The sequence below is a fragment of the Protopterus annectens genome, chromosome 12.part0 (assembly GCF_019279795.1).
Source record: "Protopterus annectens isolate FY-2018-M chromosome 12.part0, PAN1.0, whole genome shotgun sequence".
In the NCBI taxonomy this organism is placed as follows: domain Eukaryota; kingdom Metazoa; phylum Chordata; order Ceratodontiformes; family Protopteridae; genus Protopterus; species Protopterus annectens.
In genome coordinates this window covers 219,916,707-219,940,045 of record NC_056746.1, presented here as the reverse complement: position 1 = coordinate 219,940,045, position 23,339 = coordinate 219,916,707, and the positions used below count along the sequence as shown (strand labels likewise).

General features: G+C 44.6%; 1 protein-coding gene across 1 annotated transcript in view; it reads right to left on the bottom strand.

Moving 5' to 3' along the window:
* The window catches only part of LOC122816467 (NADH-cytochrome b5 reductase 3-like), a gene marked incomplete in the record, with an annotated part of 769,684 nt that overhangs the window by 70,316 nt on the left and 676,029 nt on the right, over positions 1–23,339 (bottom strand). Inside the window, 1 exon segment of the mRNA XM_044089280.1 lies at positions 18,496–18,595. Coding sequence (XP_043945215.1) covers positions 18,496–18,595 — 100 coding nt within the window.

The window sequence follows — 23,339 nt, the reverse complement described above, 5'->3', positions numbered from 1 at the left end:
GGATACCCCTGAACAAGGTAATAAGGTGTTCAGTAATTTTGATCATCTGTTTTTTAGGCCTAGAGGCCTGTGCACATGGCTCAGGCGTCAGTTTTTTAGTTTTAGAAGGTGTCTTTGCCTTTGGTTTTGCAGCTTTCGTTGGTTTGATATAAAAATGTTGAGGTCTGAATACACCCTCAGAAGCTGGTGCCTGCTCAGCAGCTCCAGACCCATCCGAGGGAGATGCATCCATCGGTCCAATACCTTGAGTATCTTGCGGCATGCTGGACTTCACATGGGTGTTGGTAGAGGCCTGCGACTTGAAGGTAGCGGGTATCAAGGGCTGCAAAAGTGCCTCACTGAATACCGGCGACTGGCTTAGGAGAAGCTTAGTCGTCGGTTTTGGATCTCAACTGCCTTTCTCTGTCCTTTTCTTTGCGTTTATCTACTCCGGTAGTCTGATTGCTATCCGACGACATCTCTTGGTAGTTAAATCAGTTTCCAAAATACTTGGATGCAAAAATATACCGACGCTTAATAGTGTGTTGGTTAAATCTAGCACAAAACTGACAGCCAGGCACGTTGTAATCAGGGCCTAGGCAAGGAATACAGTATAAATGGAAATCCTTATGAGGTATTTGCTTCCCACAAGTAATACAATTATTAACTTTTTCTGACATCAGTATGGAGCAAGAAAAAAAAGTTTCCCCAACGGGGTCCTTAGCTTTAGTGAAGACTTTGGTTCTGAAACTCAAACTTGAATATTTCAGTAGTCGACCAACCGGCACTTGCGAAATGCTTCTGCTTTGGACACCGCACGGCAAGAAAGACTAAAGAAAATGGCGTCGGCTGCATGTTTTATTCCCATGACGACCTGATGTCATGGAAGAGGAGACAGCAACCGATGCAGGACCCAAGACTTTGGAATTCAGGCCGACAAAGGGCAACCTGCCAGCAGATTACCCAAATGTAATGACTGCAACAGTGAAACACGAAGAACATGAGAGGATGCCCTGCAAGACTGCGGTGGCAAATCCTGCTCTGGATTTAGAGAAGGCTAACAGGTGGTGGTATTTGGTAAAGATATGCACCGATGTCCAGGTAGCTGCTTCCAAAATGTCTTTGGTAGGTACTTCCCTAAGGAATGCAGTGGAGGTAGAAGTGACCCTAGTTGAGTGGGTCCTAACAGATTCAGGGGGCTTTTTGCCTTGGTAGCTGTAACAAAAGGAAATATAGTGGAAAGATCCATTCAGAGCCCAAGGCAAAGGAAACAAACTGTTGTTCTGACTTTATGAAAGTTTTAGTCCTGTCAGGGTTGTAGCAAAGTTGCCTGTGTACATCCAAGGAGTGAAGGATTCCTTCCCCTTGGTTCTGTGTTATAGGACAGAAGGTAGGCAAGTGTATGGCTTGGTTCAGGAAAGTGTCTGCGACCACCTTGGGCATAAAGAAGACAGGATTAGTTCCATGTGAAACTCTGTCCGGGTGGAAGATAAGAAAGGGTTCCCCCTGCCATGAGGGCTTGCAACTCAGACCCCCCTAGCTGAGGTAATAGCCAGTAAAAGGGCAGTCTTCCAAGTCAAGAATTTTAAGTCAGCTGAGGCAGCTGGTTTAAAGGGGGGGTAAAGTCAATTTTTCTAGAACAAAGATGAGGTCCCAAAGAGGGGTGGGTTGCCTTCTGGCAGGTCTGATATGTAGCTCTCCCATAAGGAACTGTTTCCTTAGGGGGTGGGAAAAGATGGGGGAAGAGTAAGGATGTGGGCTGAAATGGCAGAAGCATGAATCTTAATGGATGAGAAGGACTGGCTTTTGTCCACCAAGACAGCCAGGTATTTCAAAATGGCTGAGATTTTGGTTGAGACAGGGTTGAGGCCTTGTTGCTGACACCACATAGAGAATATTTTCCACTTGGCAGAGTGTGTTTTCCTAGTACTGAGTCTTCAAGACTCTGAGGACATTAAGCACCTGACAACCCAGGGATTGCTCAGGGTAGAATTTTGATGACTTATCCAGGCAAAGAGTTTGAGAGTCTGCAGGTTGGGGTGTACAAACATTCCCTTTGCCTGAGTCACCAGATCCACTGTCTCGGGTAACTGCCAAAGTTTTTTTTTGGTCAAACTCAGTAGCAGGGGGCACCAGTGCAGCCTGGGCCAGTCTGGAGTCATCAGGATGACCCTTGGTCCTCCTCCTCTTTCCCCCGATTTTTAGGAGGGCCCTTGGAAGGAGAGGCAGGGAAGGAGATGCATAAAAAAACAGGTGGCTCCAGGGGAAGGAGAAGGCATCTGTTCTCCATGCTGTGTGAAGTTTGCTCCTCGAACAGAATCCTTTTAACTGAGCGTTTTGGTCAGTGGCACATAGGTCTATTTGTGGGGATCCCATTTCTGGACTATACTGAGAAATGTTTCCTAATGCAGCTGCCACTCTTGGGGATACATTAAGTGTCTTCTGAGTGGTCTGCTAGAGTGTTCTGTGCCTTCGGGTGCAACCCCATAGCACTGGCAGTCTCCCAGATCTGAACTACCAGCCAGCAAAGAGAGTAGGAGTGAATGTCCTTTTATGTACCACATTACTGTTGTGTTGTCTGTTTTAACAAGTAGAACCCCTGGTTTCCAGTGATCCTTGAAGGCCACCATGCCCTTCTGTACTGCCATAAATTCCTTCCAATTTAAGTGCTTGCTTCTGAACTGCTCTACCCATTTGCTCTGGGATAGGAGGTGTTGGAAATAGGCTCCCCAAGCTGTGTCTGAGGCATCCATGGTTAAGGTTTGGCCCTGAGGGATAAACCAGAAGGGGTCACCCTGGTTTTGAGACATGCTCATGCCCCATCATACCAATTCCTCCCCGAGGTGGTGAATTAGGTGGAGTTCTGTCTCCAAGGATGTTGAGTGCTGGCACTACAGAGTCTTGAGATACCACTGAAGTTTCCTCATGTGCAGCCTGACCAGAGGGATAGTACAGTTGTATACACTTACTATAAATGTACATGTTAGAGTGTATTCACTGTTGCAGTCATCACACTTGGGTTATCCTGCCAGGGGTAGCCCTCAGTCGGCCCAAATACCAGAGGTTTAGTATTTCTGTGTCGGTTGCTGTCGCTCTAGGACTGACGTCAGGTCGTCAGTGGTATAAAATTAGGCAGCCGATGCCATTACATCAGTTTTTCTTGCCCCAAATGTCAGAAGCCCCCCCAAAAAGGGAGCTAGGTTTTGGTGGAAGAACACCACCAGTAGAAAGTAAATACCAGAAATCTTTGTAGAGAGTGATGAAGTGAGAGCGTGAGAGACAAGGGGGATAGAGGGTTGGAAACCAGAACTGCAACAGTGAATACACTTGAACATCTACATTTATTGCAAGTGTATACAACTGTACTATGTTCTTTGTGTTTCACTGTTGCAGTCATCACACTTGGGTTGATTACCAAAGCTGAAGTGAAGGGTGGAGACAGTCAAGAAGTGGTGGGGCTGGCTAGTATGCCATGCAAGACTGCTGTTGCAAAGCCTGCCCTGGATTTGGAAAAGATAGGCAGGTGGTAATGCTTGCTGAAGGTATGAAAAGAACTCCATATTGCAGCCTCCAGGATGTCCCTGGTAGGGACCCCTCTGAGGAAAGCTGCAGACGTGGAGGTTGTCCTTGTGGAATGTGTCCTGACCCCCAGTGGGGGTGGTTTCCCACGGTGTTTGTAAGTCCGCCCCTGCTGCAAAGCTTACTAGCAACTGGTCAGTTTTCCTAAAGGGCTTAGTCCTATCTAGGTAGAATCTAAGTTGTCTGTGCACATCTAAAGAGTACAGAATCCTTTTCCCCTTATTTTGAGGCTTAGGAAAAAAGGTGGGCAAATGAATAGATTGGTTGAGAGCCAGACTGGACACCACTTTAGGAATGAAGGTTGGGTTAGTCCTGAGGGAGACCCTGTCAGCATGTAAAATGATGAAAAGCTCCACAGCCATTAATGCTTGTAGCTCTGAAACTCTTCCAGCTGAAGTAATGGCCAGAAGCAAGGCAGTTTGCCAAGACAGGAATTTTAACTCTGCTGAAGCTGCAGGCTCAAAGGGGGGTAGTGTGAGCTTTTCCAACACAAAGTTAAGGTCCCAAGCTGTGGTAGGAGCTCTTCTGGGTGGCCTTAAATTGTTAGCCTCTCTTAGGAACTGTTTGATGAAAGGGTGAGAGAAGAGAGGTGGGCTCTGTGCTGTAATGAGCAGAGATGGCAGAGGCATGAATTTTAACAGAAGAGTAGGATAGGCCCTTGTGAAGTAGGCCTGCTAGGTAATCCAGGATGAGAAGTAGAAATGGCTGTGTTGTATCAGCTCCCTTAGCCTGGATCCAAGTGCAATATCTTTTCCACTTGTCAGCATAGGAATTTCTAGTGCTAGGGCATCTGGCTTCATGTATAACGTCCAAGACTTGCTTGCTTAGGCTGGCAACTGGAGGAAAGGTCAGGGAATAAAAGCCAGGCTGGCAGGTTCAAGGTCTGCAATTGTGGATGCATGAATTCTCCATTCTGCTGGGTCAGGAGATTTGGGATCTGAGGAAGGTGCCATGGAGGCAGGGGTGACAGACTGAGCAGCAGTGGGTAACAGTGTGGCATGGCCAGTCTGGGGCAATCAACACTGCTCTTGTTTTTTCCTCCCTTATTTTGAGTAGTATCCTTGTGAGTAAAGGTAGAGGGGGAAATGCATAGATCGAGAGGTTTACCCATTGGAAGGATAGGCACTTTCCAGGAATTGCTGTGAGGCTCCCTGGTGCAGAATTTGCTAAGCTGGTGATAGTTATGGGAGGCAAATAGGTCCACCTTCGGGGCGCCCCATTTCTGGGTTACAAGGTTGAAGGTGCTGTGGTCTAGCTGCCACTCGTGTGGGTCTAGGAGTTTTCTGCTTAAGCTGTTTGCCAGACAATTTTGGAAACCTGTCAGGAATTGTGCTAGCAGGTAAATTTGCATGGCTGAAGCAGTGTGCCAAAGGGTCATGGCTAGCCTGCAGAGGGGATAGGAGTGAGTTCCTCCCTGCTTGTTTATGTACCACATCACTGTGGTGTTCTGTTTTGATCAGTAGGTATGATGGTTTCCAGGTCCTAAGAGTGTTGACACCAAAGGCTTTTTAAGTACCACTGAAGTTTCCTCATATGCAGTCTGGCATATGGAATGAGTAGAACGCAGGAAGCCATGAACCCTAGAGCTTGCAGGATTTTCCTTGTGAAAAGCTGGGTTCTGGTGGCTAGTTGAGAGGCAGCCTGTCAGACAGGCTTGTTTTTCTGGAGTAAGGGAATGCCATCTGGGATGCTGTGTCCAGGCTTGCTCCCAGGAATACAATTTTTGAGTGGGGACTAGTTTGGATTTCTTTTTGTTGATAGTGTATCCCAGGGAGGTCAGTATGTCCTTTACAAAGGTCAGGTGATGTAACAGCTTTTCCTGACTGTCTGCCTGAACCATCTAGGTAGGGGTAAATTTGAATATTCCTTTGTCTACAAAAAGCAATGTCAGGAGCCAGTAATTTTGTGAAAACTCTGGGAGCAGTGGATAAGCAAAGGGAAGCGCAGAGAACTGAAAGTGCATAGATCCTGTCCTGAATCTATCTAATTTCCTGCAAGAATCCCCGATTGGGATGTGTAGATAGAGATCAGTATTACGAAAGAAAATGGTAGGTTTTGTTCAAAAATCTTGAGGAAGAAAACCTTTTTGAACTCATATCTTCATTATAGTAGTGGACATCTTTTTTTCAGAAGAAAAACCTTATTAAAGGGCAACTGGTTAGGGTCAGTCGGATGACCTCCAAGGATGAGGACTATATCAGTGAGTGCTATAAAGTGAAATGTTCCAGAATAGACGTTATATGTTGAATTTGATTCAACAAGTTACCAAGGAAGTGAATGAAGGTAGGCTAGGTAGGTTTGCACCCATTTTAGGTCAGGACCCAGGTTCAACCACCAACAAAATTTTACCTAGTTCCAGTTATGATAAAAAAGATGCACACATTTTGGATTATAACGGGGATTCAAATGTCATCAGAAAGGTGGTAAGTAGAGAACGGGACAAATTCAGAGAAATTACTGATAAAGAACCCACAGTTGTGGGGCACTTGCAGTTTACTTATACAAGAGACATGAATTTAAAACATTTTTTTGAATATGGTGGAGGAGCACAGGGGGAGCATAGCCATCGTACCAGAACTGGTACATTTAAATGTGGTGTATGCTCTCAGTGTAACTACATTAACAATGCTACTTCTTTAGAGATTCCCAGTAGAAATAGACACATTAAAAGCAGGATATATGCCAATTGTAATAGCAGTGGTCTTGTTTACTTAGCTATGTGAAAAGCATGTAGTTCTTTTTATATTGGGAAAACGGAACGAAAATTAAAGACATGAATTTATGAACACCTGTATGAGATGGGCAGGGCTAATAGAAAGAACACATTATTTCGTCACAAACTAATATGTACACAAGCATGTTATTCTTTTTTTGTCCTGGAGGTTGTCCCAAAAGAAATTAGAGGGGGCATATGGGAAGCAAAACTAAAGTACTGAGAGCTTTATTGGCAAATAATATTGGAAGCGACTCAGCATACAGGACTAAATGATATGCTGTCAATTTTACCAGTTTTAAAACTTAGAACTGCCAAATTATGAAGTTAATTTATGAGTGTAACAATTCATTATACCTCTAGAGGGCAGGCTCTATTGGTGAAAGACTAGTTCACACAAAATAATTTTATATGATATGTTTTTAAATTGCATTATGATGTTATATATAATGGCAACACAACATTATTTTAAAGATTTGTATATGAAACAGTATTCGTATATATTTTTTATTACAATCATCATTATAGTTCATAGGGCATTTTAAATAATTTCGTATGGTTCTCACAACCAATTCTGAACCACATAGGTGTGAGCACGAATGACTAATGTTGGTCTGTCCAATGGTATTTGTTTTTTTAATGGTGTTATACTATTTAAATGTTGTAAGGTGACTTGATTTTGTATCTGAAGAAGTTTTTGACGAAATCGCCAAGTTGTATAAGCAGCGTTAATTCTTGTGCAGTATTCTGTCTGAATAAAATTTGTTTGAGTGACCTGGGCTCTTATTTGGCTGCTCTGAGTGAACTGCGGTTGTTGTGTGTAGACAGGGCTCTTCTAGGTCTAGGGTGGCTAACCAGGCATCCTTGGATAGCATAGGAAGAAGCTGCTGGAGGGTGAGCATTTTGAATTTTGGTATCACCAGGAACGTGTTTAGAACTGATAGATCGAGGATTGGGCACCAGGTACCCTCTTTTCTGGGTACCAGGAAGAGCCTGGAATAGAAACCTTGGCCTATCTGGTCTGCAGGAACAGGCTGTATTGCCCTTGTGGAGGGCACGGAATGGACTTGGTTTTGTGCCTCTGCCCCTGGTTTGGAAGAAGATCTGGGAACCCTTTTGGGGTTGGCAGTGTGTGGAAATAAAATTTGTATCCCTGGGACACTATGTTGAGGACCCATCGGTCGTTGGTGATGAAAGCCCAGTTTTTTACATGAGAGGAGAGCTTTCCTCCTAGGGGCACAAGCAGATGGGCAGAGGTAAGGGGTGGAGTTGTAAAGTCATTGAGAGTTCTTTCCATAAGGGGGTGGGGCTTAGCACTCCCTATTTTTGAAGTGGAGGAATTCCATTGCTTAGATCTCTGCATTCCCTGGGACTGCTTCTGGGGGGATCTGCTTCCCCTAGGTCTTGTCTGAGCTGGCCTTGAGGGGGCTGGAAAGGACCAGTGCTTGGAGGGGCAATGCCTACTGAACCTCAGAGGCTGGACTTGCAAGACGTCTTTAATTGTCTGCATAGATTTAGCTTATTTTTTCATCTTTTTTAAGACCTCTTTTGCCTTGATGTCAAACAAATTGTCTTTGTGCAGTGGTGCGTCCAATAGTTTTGATTTGACATGGTCTGGTAAGGTTTGCTCCTTAAGCCAAGCATGCATTCTAAGTACAGAACCTGTGACTGCTGCCCTGCAGGATGCTTCTAGGGCACCAAAGCCACATTGCAAGGTGTGCTTAATAACTTGGTTTGCAGAATACATAATTGCCTGTAATTCTTTATTTTCTGCACAAGCAGAAAAGACGGACAATTTTTGTTTAAGGAGTTCCATTGTATGTTGCTGGTATTTCAACATGTGCAACTGACAATTTAGTGCTCTAATGGCAAGAGTTACCAAAGGTGTATACTTTTTTATCCCATCTGTCTAAAGCTCGGGAATCCCTGTCTGAAGGGGTGGGATTCTTGGCTGTGGTTGCTTTAATTCCTTTAGGTCCGTGGGAGATGACCTCTGGGTCCACAGTAGGACTTTTGAGAAGAAATTTGTGTGAGTCAGGGACTCTAATACCGGTCATGTTTCCTGGGAGCAGGTGGTAGGATGTCAGGAGTTAGAACTTAAGAAGTTAGAGTATGTAGGGTTTCACCAAAAGAAAAATCCTCGGGAGGAGAGGCAGAGGGAATAGATTCCTCTGCATCTGAATCCTCATAAGCAGACAAGGGCATGTTTTCATATTCTGAAACTTCAGAGTCGTCGGACTCCTGGTCAGATAAAGCTGCTGGGGACAAGTCTCTCTTTTAGAAGGGGTAGCCTAGCTTCCCCTAATAAGCACGATAAGGTCTTCTGCCATTTTAAGCAGTTGAGAATGAGGCATGGAAGCAGATGCTTGAGTTTGGGTCGTCTTTTTTTAGGCGTAGCCCGTGCCCTGGGCCTTAGAAACTCATTAGTTTTAGAAAGAACTGAAGACGTGAAAGAAGTCATCAGTTTGTGTCAAATATCGGTAGTGTGAAGAACTTTCTCGGAAGCCAGTGCCTGCTCAGCATCTCCGGACCCATCCAAGGTAGAGACATCTGCAGGATCCTTACTCAACGAAGAGTCTCGCGGCACACATGGGTCTCGGTAGTGGCCTGCGAATCCATAGAAGCGGGCATCAGGGGCTACGAAAGCACCTCACTGAGTACCGGGAACTGGCGACTAAGCTTAACAGAAGCATCGTTGGCAGTTTTGGACCTGTGCGGTCTGTCTCTGTCTTTATCCTTACGTTTTTTCGGAAGATCGGTAGTCGGATGACCTACCGAAGCCATTTCAAAATACGGAGATCGAAAGTATTTAGCTACAATAAGGGCCTGATGACAGAGTTCTGGATTTGAACAAGGCACAAAAGTGACAGTGAAGGACGTCGTGGCCTGGACCTAAACAGGTGACGCAGTAAGAATGGAAATTTCGATGTGGTATTTGCTTTCCACAGGCGAGACAATTGTTAACCTTTTCTGACATCAGTTAGAACAAGAAAAAAGGATCTCCAACGGGGTACTTAGCTTTAGAAGACTTCAACTTCAATTTCAGAAACAAAAAAACTCAGGTAGCGGCTGACCAGCACTCCTATGAACTGATTCTGCTTTGGGCTCCTTGGCAAGAAAGGCTGATGTAATGGCACTGGCTGCCTGATTTTTTTACCACTGATGACCCGATGTCAGTCCTGGAGCGACAGCAACCGACGCAGAAATACTAAGCCTCTGGTATTTGGGCCGACTGAGGGCTACCCCTGGCAGGATAACCCAAGTGTGATGACTGCAACAGTGAAACACGAAGAAAGTACAGTTGTGTACCTACCAGGGGTATAAAAGATGCAGCTGACGCCATTTTCTTCAGTTCTTCTTGCCCCAGATGTCAGGTGCCCCCAAATAGGTAGGCTAAAAAATTATGCCAAGAAGCATGCATGTACTAAAATAAGAAGTTATGTACTCACCATAACGTTCCATCTGAGTAGGTAAACTTCATTTGGCAGCAACCGTCCCCCCTCCTTCCCCCTGACCGTCAGATGTTTATATTACTCTTATTGTCATCTGATTGTATTGAGGTCAGACCATAGACTGGCTATTTGGTGCAGGTCTTGCATTAGGCAAACTCGATCTGAGGTCAGGTAGGGATGGCAGGGGATTATGGGTAGGGGAGGAGCTTGGAGCTCGGATCTCAGCTGTTGGAAACTGCCGGCTCAGAACAGATATGGATCAGAGGACCCATAGGTTGATGCACAAATGAAGTTAACTACTTCAGAATAAACATTTCCTTCATCAACAAGCATATACACCACATGGGTTGCATTGAATAGAGAAGTACAGAAAAGTCCCAGCAAATAAAAGGGGGATGGTGGATGGGTAACCTGGACTGCAACAGTGAATACACTCTAACATCTACATTTATGGTAGGTACACATCTGTACTATGTTCATCGTGTTTCACTGTTGCAGTCATTGCACTTGGTTTGAATCCCAAAGCTGAGGTTGGGTGGCTGGGCCTAAATAGGATTAGGAGAGGCTACAAGGCCCTGCAGAACTACAGTGGCAAAGCCTGCTCTGGATTTCGAGTAGAGAGGTAAGTGGTAGTGTTTGGTGAAAGTGTGCACTGAACTCCAGGTTGCAGCTTCTAGAATGTCTTTGGTTGGTACTCCTCTGAGGAAGGCTGCTGAAGTGGCTGCTGCTCTGGTTGAATGTGGCCTAATGCCCTTAGGCACTGATTTGCCATGTTGTGAATAGCAGAAACGAATGCAGTGTCCTATCCATTTTGAAATAGTCTGCTTTGAGATGGGCTTTCCTTGTGATCCTGCAGCATAAGCTACAAACAGTTGCTCAGTCTTTCTGAAAGCTTTTGTTTTGTCCAAATAGAATCGTAGCTGTCTGTGCATATCCAAAGCATGCAGAAGTCTCTTCCCTTTATTCTGGGGATTTGGATAAAAAGTTGGCAAATGAATGGTTTGGTTAAGAGCCACACTGGATACTACCTTTGGCATAAATGTTGGGTTTGTCCTTAGAGAAACCCTGTCCTGATGAAAAATGATGAAAGGTTCCACTGCCAATAATGCCTGTAACTCTGAGACTCTTCTTGCTGAAGTTATTGCTAGGAGCAGAGCAGTTTTCCATGATAAGAATTTTGTATAAGCTGTATTGGCTGGCTCAAAAGGAGGCAGTGTGAGCTTTTCTAAAACAAAATTGGAGGTCCCATGTAGGTATCAGTGCTCTCCTTGGGGGTCTTATGTTTTTTGCCCCTCTGAGGTACTGTTTTAGGAGTGGATGAGAGAAAATAGGAGGTTCTGTATTGTAATGAGCTGAAATGGCAGATGCATGGATCTTAACTGATAAGACGGATAGGCCTTTGTCCAGCATCTCAGTTAGGTATTGTAAAATCTGAGGTATATTTGGAACAAGTGGTTCGAGTCCTTGTGCCTGGTTCCAAGCACAGAATCTCTTCCATTTTTCTGCATAAGATTTCCTAGTGCTGGGCCTCCTGGCTTCTAAAATGACATCCATTACAGCTTTAGAGAGAGATGTGGTCTGAGTGGCTATATTATCTGCCATGCAGCCAGATTTAAGGTTCTGAGTTGACTGTGCAGAATCTGATTGTTTTGTTGAGTCAAAAGATGAGGAATTTGAGGTAAAGCCCAGGCTGGGCCTTGAGACAAGCTCTTTAGGATTGGGTACCAGTGCTGGCGTGGCCAGTCTGGGGCAATCAGAATCATTTTTGGCTTTTCTTGTCTGACTTTTAGGAGTACCTTGGGAAGAAGAGGCAGTGGAGGAAAGGCATAAACTGTCCGTGTTTTCCAGCTGAATGATACAGCATCCACTTTTCCATGCTTGTGAGTGATAAGTTCTTGTGCAGAATCTCTGTAGTTGGCAGTTGTGAGGGGAGGCAAAAAGATTTATGTCTGGGCATCCCCATTTTCTTATCATGCTGAAAACCTGTGGATTTAGTTTCCATTCATGAGGATCCATGAGATTTCTGCTTAGTTCGTCTGCCAGAGTATTTTTCTTTCCTGGCAGGAATTGTGCCTGCAGATGTACTTGATAGGTCAGTGCTGTGTTCCACAAAGTCATGGCTTGCCTGCAGAGGGGGTAGGAATCTGTGCCCCTTGCTTATGGACCACATAATTGTGGTATTGTCCGTCTTTAGTAATAGTTGTCATGGATGTAGTAGACCCTTGAAGGCTGCCAGGGCATGCTGTACAGCTAGCATCTCTTTTTGATTGGTGTGAAGATGCATTTGTTCCTTGGGCCACGTGCCCTGAATACATTTTCCTGCCATGTGTCCCCCCCCCCCAGGCATAATCCGATGCATCTGTTGTTATTGTCTGCCTGGCTGTGGGTAAGGTGAAAGGCTGTCCCTTGTTGTGGTGACAGGCCAGTGCCCACCATCGAAACTCCTGTTGCAGGCAGGGAATAAGAGTTTATTGTTTCCAGGCTGTGGCAATGTTGAGTCCAAACCATTTTTAGATACCATTGTAGTTTCCTCATATGCAGTCTTGCATATGGAATTAGTAGAATGTAGGATGCCATGAAGCCCAGAGCCTGCAGAATTTTTCTTTCAGGGAGCTGGGTCTTTGTTGCCATCATTTGAAAGTAATGATTCAGTTGCCTTTGCTTGTCTGGCGTGAGATAAGCCATCTGGGCGGTTGTATTTAAGCTTGCACCCAGGAATATTATCTCTTGAAAGGGCACTAGTTTTGACTTCTTTTTGTTTACTGTGTACCCTAGGCAAATTAGTTATCTTTTTACAAACGCCAGATGCTTCAGTAGAATGCCCTTGCTCTCTGCTTGGATAAGGCAGTCGTCCAAGTAGGGATATATTTGAATTCCTTTTTGTCTGCAAAATGCAATTACTGGTGCCAGGCATTTTGTGAAGACCCTGGGCGCAGTAGATAAGTCAAAGGGCAGTGCAGAGAATTGGTAATGCATTGAGCCAGCTATGAATCTGTGGTATCTTCTGCAAGATTGTCTGATTGGGACATGAAGGAATGACTCCTTGAGGTCCAAAGTAACTAGCCAAGCCTTCTTGCCCAGCATGGGTAGAAGTTGTTGCATTAACATTTTGAATTTCGGAATATCCAGGAAAGTATTTAGGACCGACAGGTCCAGTATTGGTCTCCAGGCTTTGTCCTTTCTGGGTACCAGGAAAAGTCTTGAGTAAAAACCTTGTCCCTGTTCTTGCTGGGGTACTCTTTAAATAGCTTTCATGTCCATGAGAGCAGAAATTTGTTTTTGTGCCTCTGACCATTGGTTTTGTGGCAGGTCTGGCATATCTTTTGAACCTGTAACCCTGAGGAACAATATTCAGCACCCATTTGTCCTGGGTGATCATGTGCCAATTTTGTGAGAAAAGTGCTAGCTTTCCCCCTAAGGGTGCTGCCAAAAGGTAAGTTTTTGGCATTTGTAGCGAGAAGTCATTGGGGCTGTTTCCTATAAGGTTGTGATTTGTCTTCTCCTCCTTTGGGGGCTGAAGCACCCCACTGTTTAGGTCTGTATGAGCCTTGGGGCCGAGATCTGCCTCTTGGGCGTCTGTATCTGCCTCTTTGTGGCCTGTCTGACATCGGAAAGGACCAATTTTTAGAAGGCCAGTTTCTGCTAAATCTAGGTGGCTGAACCTGTAAGAAATCCTTTACCGTCTGCATTGACTTTGCTTTACCCTTCATTTTCTTTAACACCTCTTCTGCCTTAACACCAAACAAAGTATCATGCTGTATTGGAGAATCCAATAATTTTACTTTAACAAGATCAGGTAAACTTTGATCTTTTAACCAAGCATGCCCTAGAATGACAGAGCCTGTAACTGCGGCTCTGCAAGAAGCCTCTAATGAATCAAAACCACATTGCAGAGTATGCTTTCCCACTTGTTCAGCTGCATGCAATAAATCCTGCATTTCCTTATTGTCAGGACATTCTGAGTTTGTAAGCATTTTCTGTTTTAACAAAGGCATTAGGTATTGTTGATATTTAAGCATGTGAAACTGGCAGTTTAAAGCCCTTACAGCTAAAGTAGCAGAAGTGTAAACTCCCCCCCCCATCTATCCAGAGCTCTGGAATCCCTATCAGAGGGGACAGGATTTTTTGCAGAGGAAACTTTAACCCCTTTGGGACCCTGAGAAATTGTTTCTGGGTCAGCAGCATGGTTTCTATAAAGAAATTTATGTGAGTCTGGGACCCTGTAGTACCTGTCTGGCTTGACCGGTGCAGGGGGTAAAGAATCAGGAGACAAACTGGATTCAGAGAAAACATCAACAGCAATATCAAGCATAGGGGGGATAGCCAGGAGCCTGTGCTGAGGCAATAAAAGAAAGTCTCTGAGCCTTTTCTTGGATTCTGAATAATCCTGGCTCTCCCAATGGAAATGCTCCCTCATAGTGTGCAAGGTTTCCCCAAAAGAGTAATCCTCAGGCGGTGTGGCTGAAGGTATCGATTCTTCTGCATCAGAGTCCTCATAGGGAGGGAGAGAATATCCCTGATCTGAAGAAGAATCAGAGGAAACAGAAACCTGGTCAGAGGAGTCATAGTCAGTGTCTTGCCTAGGCCTTTTATCAGGAGGGGGATGGGAACCCCTGATCAAAGTAATTAGGTCCTCGGCCATTTTAAGCATTTGTTTCTTTGGCATGGATGACGGTCCAGGAGAATGCTGTACTTGTTTCCTTGTCTTTAATGGTGTTTTTGACTTTGCCTTGGCTGCTGTAGTGGACTTAATAGTAAGCTGTGAAGGTCTGAAACACCCTCAGAAGCAGATGCCTGCTCAGCGGCTCCGGACCCATCTGAAGGAATAGTTTCCACAGGCCCAATACCTTGAGTTTCCAGAGGCCTAGGTGTCTCCACGTGGGAGTCGGATGCGGCCTGTGGCTCTGAGGTAGCGGGTGTCAGGGGCTGCAAAAGCGCCTCACAGAACCGGTGACTGGCCTGGAAGAGGCTTTGTCATCGGTTTTGGACCTCGGATGCCTGTCCTTTTCTTTGTCTTTGCGTTTTTTATGAATTCTGGTCGTCGGTTGTTCCGATGGCATTATGCAGTTAAATCTTTGGCCACAGTAATGTAAAGCAAAATCAAACAGACGCTTAATAGTGCATTGGTTGAATCTAGCACAAAACTGACAACTAGCAAAGTCATGGTCAGGGCCTAGGCAAGGAATACAGTAAGAGTGAAAATCCTTATGAGGTATTTGCTTCCCACAAGAAATACAACTGTTAACTTTTACTGACATCGGTCTGGAGCAAGAAAAAGTTTCCCCAACTGGGTACTTAGCTTTACTGAAGACTTCGGTTCTGAAATTCAATTTCAAAAATCTCAGGAGTCGGCCGACCGGCACTTGCGAACTGCTTTTGCTTTGGTCACTGCGCGGCAAGAAAGACTGAAGAAAATGGCATCGGCTGCATATTTTATACCCCTGGTGCACTGACGTCAGGGAAGAGGCGACAGCAACCGACGCTGGACCTAGACTTTGGAATTCTGGCCGACTGTGGGTAGCCTGCCAGCAGGATAACCCAAGTGTAATGACTGCAACAGTGAAACATGATGATCATCATTAGTATACAGAATGCCATATAGCCCAGTGCTCTTAGAAATTCCCTTGCTGAGAGGCACTGACACTGTATAATGTCCTGGATGTATTGGGTTAAAAAGGAAGCCTTTTCTTCTGGAAGGAAGAATCCAGCACAGCCCCCAGGAAAACTATCCTGGTGGAAGGATTTGTGTAAGACTTGCTGAGGTTTGTGGTGAACGCTAGGGAAGAGAGTATGGTCTGGGTGAAGACCAGATCCTTCAGGAGTTTGGACTGACTCGTGGTCTGAATGAGGCAGTCATCCAGATAAGGGTAAATCTGGATGCCTCTTGTTCTGCAGAAGGCGATGACAGGGGCCAGATATTTGTGAAGACTGCTACCGAGTCTTCACAAGGGAAGTACAGAGAATTGAAAGTGACTGGTACCTGCTGTGAAGCAAAGAACAGGACTCTTTTATACAGATGTGCAAGTAGTCATTTTTCAGGTCCAAGGTAACCATTACAGCCTGAGGTGTGATCATAGGAGGAAGCTTTTGAAGAGTAAGCATTTTGAATTTTGGAACTAGGAGGGGCTGATTGAGAAAAGACAGATTTGGGATAGTGCACCAAGAGCCTTCTTTCCTGGGGACCAGGAAAAGCCTGGAGTAAAACCCCTGCCCTATCTGGTGGTCTGGTACTGGTTCCACAGATTCCTTAGAGCACAGGTTGTGAATCTGAGAAATGGCCTCTGCCTTTTGGTTTTGTGGCATATCAAGGTAGCCCGAGAATCTTAAAGGTTCTTTGAAAGTGAGCTAGTAGCCGTTTGAGAATATTTCCAGAACCCACTTGTCAGAGGTGATGAGGGCCCAGTTTTCCTTGAATAGGGAAAAGTCTTCCTCCTATCCTGTCTGGAGTGGGGGGTAGGGAGGGGAATGAGTCATTGCTGATCTCTGCTAGGGCTCTATGGCCTAGAACTCCCCAGTCTGGGTGTTCCAGAGGACCAATGTCCTGCCCACTGCAATTACTGTTGCTCTGCCTCTAAGGCATTTCCCTTTGGGTTTTCCTCTGACTGGAAGGGAAGGGCCCAATGCTTAGTTGGAAAATTCCCACTGAACGTAGGTGGCTGGACTTGGAGGAAGCCTTTGACCATCTGCATAGATTTTGCTTTATCCTCCATCTTTAACACAGTTTCAGCCTTTGGTCCAAAAAGGGAGTCCTTATCCAGGGGTCCGTCTAGCAGTTTAGGTTTGACATGCTACGGAGATGTCTGTTCCCTAAGCCAAGCATGCCTTCTGAAGTCAGAGCCAGAGACAGCAGCTCGGGAAGATGCCTCTAGGACATCCTATCCGCAAGTGCAAGGAGTGCCTAGCTACCTGGGAAACAGAATGGCAGAGAGAGCCAGCAATTTCATTCAGGTGTTCTTGCCCTCCAGGGAGGGAATCTTTTGCTTCATTTTTTCCAAAATACTCTGTTAGTATTTTATCATATGGAACTGACAATTGAGGGCCCTCATGGCCAGGGTAGATGAAGTGTAAACCTTCTTCCCAAATCTGTCAAGGGCCCTGCTTTCTTTATCTGTAGGTAGTGGGTTTTTAGAAGTACTAGCCCTAACTCTTTTGGGGTCAGAGTCAGTAGAGGGGTTCTTAAAAAATAATTTATGGAGTCCTGTACAGTGTAAAACCTGTCTGGTTTACAAGGGGCTGGGGGAAGAGGGTCTGGATTGAGAGATGATTCCATAAAGGCATCTTCTACCACTTCCAAAACTGGAGGGATAGCCAAGGATTTGTATCGAGGGAGATCAAGGAATTCCCTAACCTTCTTTTTTGTTTGGGGGTACTCCTGTGCCTGCTACTGGAAAAACACTCTCATGGCATGCATCATCTCCCCAAAGGTAATGACGTCAGGGGGTGAAGCAGAAAGAAACACCTCTTCCGAATCAGAATCCTCAAAGGAGGTAAGAAAGGATTCATCTTCAAGGACAGAGTCCTCCTGAACAGAGTCTTCATCGGAATCATGAGGTTCTGACAAAGCCTCAGGTGTAGGGTCTTTCTTCATTTTCCTGTGGAAGATTCAGTGGGGAGAGTGCCTACTTCTTACCAAAGAAATAAGGTCTTCGGCCATCCTGACCACATCCGGATGATAACCTGTGGAATGGGAGCTGGTGGGCCTAGGCACACAGTACCTTAGGCTGAGCTCCTTTTAGGTGTAGCTTTTGCCTTGGGCCTATGCACATCCACTACTTTGACACTAGTCTAATTGAAAGAAATACCAGATGTTGGTGGATGCCCCAAAGGGATGTCATCAGTTGAGGATTATTCACAGGAAGCAGAGGTCTGCTTAGCGACTCCATACCCAACAGACGAACCAAACACCAAGGCCTGAGCTGAAGTTGAGGGACCTAACAGCATGTCCGACTCCAAAAGGGTCTCGTCAGAGACCTGCGCCACCAACTCACTTGCAGAAGGAGGCTGAAAAGGTGCCTCTCCTCCCTCTGCGATTATGAGTCTTGTGGGACTGGTGGGTGATGATAGTGTCATCAGAGGTCCTAATTTTGGGTCTTTTTTTCTTTTTTCACTTAGTGAGCTCAACCTCAAGAAGACCAATGGGTGCCATCACGCGATGGGAAGTGGACTACTGACAGGTGCTTAGACAAAATTTCGGCCCGTCCCCTTATAGTCCTAGTATTGAAAAGGAGACACAGACTGCAATTTGGGATGTTGTGGTTTGGTACTAAACAAGCGACACATGAGGTATGAAAGTCTCTGTGTGGGATTTGTTTACCACATTGGAGACAGTTGTTAACTTATCTGACCTGAGTCACAAGAAAGAAAAAAAAAAAAAAAAAAGAGTTCCCCAATGGAGTACTTGGCTTTAGAACAGACACACTCAACTGCCTCAGGCTCCGACAGCAAGAAAGACTAATGTCATGGCATCAGCTGGCTCTCTTTATACTAAACCGTCCGGACGTCAGGGAAGGGTGTGCACCATCTCAGGGAGGAGGACAATTTTTACTTTGGTAATCAGGTCAACTAAGGGCTTCTGAAGCAGGAAATCCCTTAAGTCAGGACTGCAACAGTGAAGCATGGAGAACATCAATCAATGCACTGTGTGAAAATAACTCTTCTCCCAGAGTTCACTGGACACAAAACCACAGTTTTTAACATACATGGACTCAAAGTCATGAGTTACAGTTTAACCATAAACCTTTGTGAGGAGCCAATCCACCAATTATTTCTTACCTTCTGGTGCTCTGTCTAACGTGTACCACAGCTTGAAGCGCCTTGAATGACCAGACTGCAGATCATCAAGCTCCGAGCGCAGCAAGATATCTTTTTCTGTCTGCATATTAAAAAAATGAAAAGTGCAAATAAGTCAAAAGCAACTTGGGAAATGTTATTTAAGTGCAATAATCTTACATTAATAAAAAGACAGCAACATAAACTGAGCAGTGAACTTGGGTAGGTCTACCGTTTCAGAAAGGGCTGGCGCAGATTAACCTCAGTTATAAATCTGAGCTACACGAGCTGTACAGTGCCCAGTGCTAGACACAGAAAATAAAGTAGACATACACAGTAGGATGAACTCACAAACCCATGTGTGTAATGACTAAGTAGTCAATGTAATGCATCACTTCCATAGCTCACACAACAAAAAACTCAATCAAAATTTATCACAATTCCCCCATACACACTTTACTATAGTCATTAGTGCACGTATTCTCTGCATGTCTTCTAGTCATTAGTCTGCTTTACTACTGCTGACGTACTCTTTCAGGTTATCCTTGAAAGTATTTAATTTGTTGGGGCCCTTCTTCAAACTTAGACATAACCGTTTATCTTTTCAGTGGTGTACAAAAGCCGAGCAATGGAAAAAAAAAAAAGAGTATTACTGTACGTCAGATGGTGGACATTTTATGCCATAACCCAAACTGGCACCTTTCCCAGTGAATGAGATGTAATGATATCAACCGCAGACCTATGGTCACACTTCATGTGCACAACACCCCGGACACAGAAGTCAGCACTTCTTTGATAAACATGCCTTCTGGGGTGTCTCACAGCCTCTGTTACAGGACCAAAGCAGTGGAGGTTATTCCATAATGTGGGGATCCCTTGAGACACAAGGGTCTCTCCAACATGTTCTTATGTTGTAGGCAAAGTTCAGATCCTTGGATCTAGTATTTCTGGTGCTGTTTGTTTTGAGGATGTGTAAGAGATCTATCAGAGCTGGATCTAAGGATGGCTTATGATGAATATCTATGTAGGACAGGTATTCATGCCCTTAATTCTCCCAGTGAGGAACCTTTGAGGGCATTCAGCTGTTGCAAGTATCTGGTTAGACATATGACAGAAGGGGCATTGTACTTAATGATGGATCTGATAAGTGCTGAATAGAGTGGTACTATAGCTTCATTGGACCTGGATGCCATACCCTTGTTTACAGGTTGGGCGACAAAGAAGGATTTTCTTACTACCTTGGCTTCATGTTGCTTGAAGGTCACATTATGGTCTACATTTGTTCCCATTTCCCTAACTATCAGGTCAACTATTAAAGGCATTGTATAGATGTCATAATTAGCTTAGATTTCCTAAAGAGCACTATTAATGCATTTCTTCACTTGAATTTTAGTCTGTGGCTTTGGCACCAGTAATTTGTTTGTGTTAGACAGGATGCTGGTGTCATGGGGGGATATCTAGGATAGCTCCCAACCTACAGTAATCTGTAAACTTGAACAGCCACAGGCCTTTGGCATTGGCATCTACATCTCGGAAGTCAAGGCTAAACAGGAGAGGGCCAAACACAGAGCGCTGGAGTACTCAGATGGTGACCATTCTACTGATGGGGGGTTATCTCACCCATCCTGACTTCTTGGGTCCTATCCGTGAGGCAGCCAGCAATCCAGCAAGTTATGTTATGTAAGGATTTATACCTAGTTCTGAGAGTTTGTCAATAATACTTGTTTGGTATTGTATCAAATGCCTTGGCCAGGTCAGGGTAGGCAGTATGAACAGTTTTCCCTTCATCCATAGCCTTGGTGACCCTCTTGAAGAAGTCTACCAGGTTGAGTAGGTGAAACCTTCCCTTAAAGCCAAACTCAAAAAGGTCTAGTCTCTGTAGGTTGCATACGTCATTGTTGATTACTTCCATGATAATTCACTCCATGACTTCGTATATTAGACTTGTCAGACTGATAAATCTTTAGTTCCCGGGGTCAGTCTATGGTCCACGCTTACGAGAAATTTCCACTGTGGCTCTCCATTCACCTGGTATGCGACCTGTTTTGAGGCTGTAGATGAAGAGTGCTTCAAGTGACCTTGCTAGGTCATGTTTTAGGCCATTTAGGTGACAACCAGGGGTATTGTTGGGGTCCACTGAAGCAGTGTTTTTGGCCTTGGTGAATGCCACCAGGACTTGCTCCCTGTTGATAACTGGAGAGGGGGATACACTACAAAGGATTTCACTTACGGTAGTAGGGTGGGAGTGGTGGTGGTGGGGGGGGTGAAGTTAAATTTATCAGCCAGTAGATTTCCTATATCACCCTGGTCAGTGAAGATTGTGCCATACACGACCAGTTCTGCACACTGCCGAGTACTACCTTTAAGGTTCCAGACACAGATGAAGAAGACCTTGTGTTTGTCCTTAGCCAGTGAGGCAATCCTGAACTTGTAATTGGCCCATGTTAGACTTATTAGACATTTAGTTTCTTGTTTAATTCAATCAGTAAGCTCTTGCCTCTATGACAGCTGCTCTGATTTTGGCCAGGTCTACTTTCCTTTGTTATATACCCTGTTACAGTTAGGATTCCACCAATGGGGTTTGTTTTTAGTTAAATCTGGGCTTACTTCTGCTGGGTACAGAAGCCTCACTGCAGCCATTTACATGTTTATACAGGGTTTCTGTGAATAATTCTGCATTGGTAGCTGTGTTCTCAGGATTTGGGGGAATCTGTTTTGATAATCAGTTAACAGAATGTAGTTTGCTTTAGAATAATTGTTATGGGTTTAGTTTGGTTTTCCAGGTTAAGTTTTACTTCAGAGCAAACAGGTTTATGGTCCGATCTCACCAATGAGGACAAGACAGAAGGGAGGGTGCAATGCTCTCCCATGTTGGCGAGTACTAGGTACAATATGTTTGATCCTCTGGGTGGAGGCGCACTATCTGGTTCAGGGTGTTTGTGTTGATAAAGTCCAGCAAATGTTGTGCCTGAGAGTTAGAGGCAGTATACATTTCCCAGACTAAAAAAGGGTGCTTAAAGTCTTCAATGAATAGGGTATTTGGTTCGATGGTGAGCACCTCTAGTAAGGCTAGGTAAGAGTTGTGAGCTTTATGGGTCACAAAGGTTGATTTGTAGCTGGCCAGGACATGGTAAGGAACCTTAACTATGGAGACCTGGACATGGATAACTCCAAAGAATAATTGTTTAACAAAGCTAGGAGTTGAATTTGTTGCTAATGTAGATCGAGACACCTCCACCATTAGCCCGTCTGTGCTGCTGTTGGCTTAAATGTGTGAAAGGCACTGTAGTCTTGCACTGTTGGAGTACTTTCTGCGGCTTTAAACCAAGTTTCTGTAACAGCACATATGTCCACATTCTCCAGAGTGAGGAGAGCTTGTAGAGTGTGGAGTTTCTTGTTTAGGCACCTAGTATTGAACTGTAACACCTTAGGGTTGCTTTGAGGGGTTTTTTTTTGTTACATTGGTAGTTTTGTCATTCTGACATTGCTTAAAAAAAGACTCTCAAGTTTTAGTCGCTATCTCAAAGCCCAGGGGAGACGGGCGCAGACCATCCTTGGCAAAGCAAAGTGGTCTATTGTCCACATCTTCTCATTTTGACAAATATTGTAGTTCCCTGGAATGACACCAGAAACTAAGCCAGTTACTGAAGTCAATCATCTTTTGTTCATACTGTGGCATCATCCTTGATGAAGGTAGAATGCTGCTCAATGCAAGGCATGTGGCTGCCCGAGGCACATTCAACTAAATTCATAGCGTCTGTCTTTATATACAGTAGACTCCCTCTTATCTGGTCTCACTAGGACTGGACCTTAGGCTGGAAAATGAATGGCTGGTTAATCAGAAAAAGCTTACAAAATAGTATTTATACATTATAAATCAGCTAGAACAACAGGATTTGTGATAGTATGCATTCTTCTAAAGAATGTGAAGTCTAAAAACTAAATGTCGTTATTATTTAGCCTAGAGGAGGTAGAGGTGCTGTTCTTCTCTAATGTCTTTTGCTAGGGCTATGGCAGAAATTTGGTGGCCAGTTAAAGAGAGACTGGACAACAGGGAGTTTACTGTAGTCTACTGAAGTACGTATCAGGTCAGCTACACCCACATGGACTACTACTGAATCATATCAGTAGCTGTGGTACAGTGAATCAAGTGCGTGCATGACATTGCAGATCCTAGCTCTAGATAGGTAAGTAACTGTTATCTTCTCGTTGTCTGGCTTTGTGAGAGGCGTGGTTGTGTGCCATGCACTAGAATCCCACGTGATGAGAGTACTAGGTAAAGTGATTGCTTGTCTTGTGGGCTTTGCTCTTGGGTGATACCAACTCAGACAGATTAGGCTGCCTTTCTACTACCCTAGAATTGCTGTCAGAGCCTTCCTAATGCAAAAACATACTTTAGTTAGCCAAAGTGAACACATATCAGAAACTAATCTAACAACTAGCTACAGTAATTACAAGGCAATTCAAAGGAAGAAAAGCTAGCAATGAGGAACATACACACACTTTAAAATGATTTCAAAGTCCACTAAAAGTTTAAGGAGAGGGCCATCCCAGTTTCATCAGTCAGTAACCAGTAAGATGAGCACAGGAGATAAAACTGGGAGGAACTTCTAGGGCCAGGTAAGCAAAAGATGAGACTGAGAGGAGCAGGCAGCTCAAAGTTTAAAAGCACAACAGGAATAGGATGGCTGGGGGATAAGATTCAGAACAGTAAAAATGCGTTATGAGATCCCACTCAAAAATTACTTAAAACCGAGGCACACCACAGAAACCACTTAGAAATACTATACTACAAAGAACTACAACTATAAAAATGCCTTCAATTAACAATATAAAATCCCTTAAGA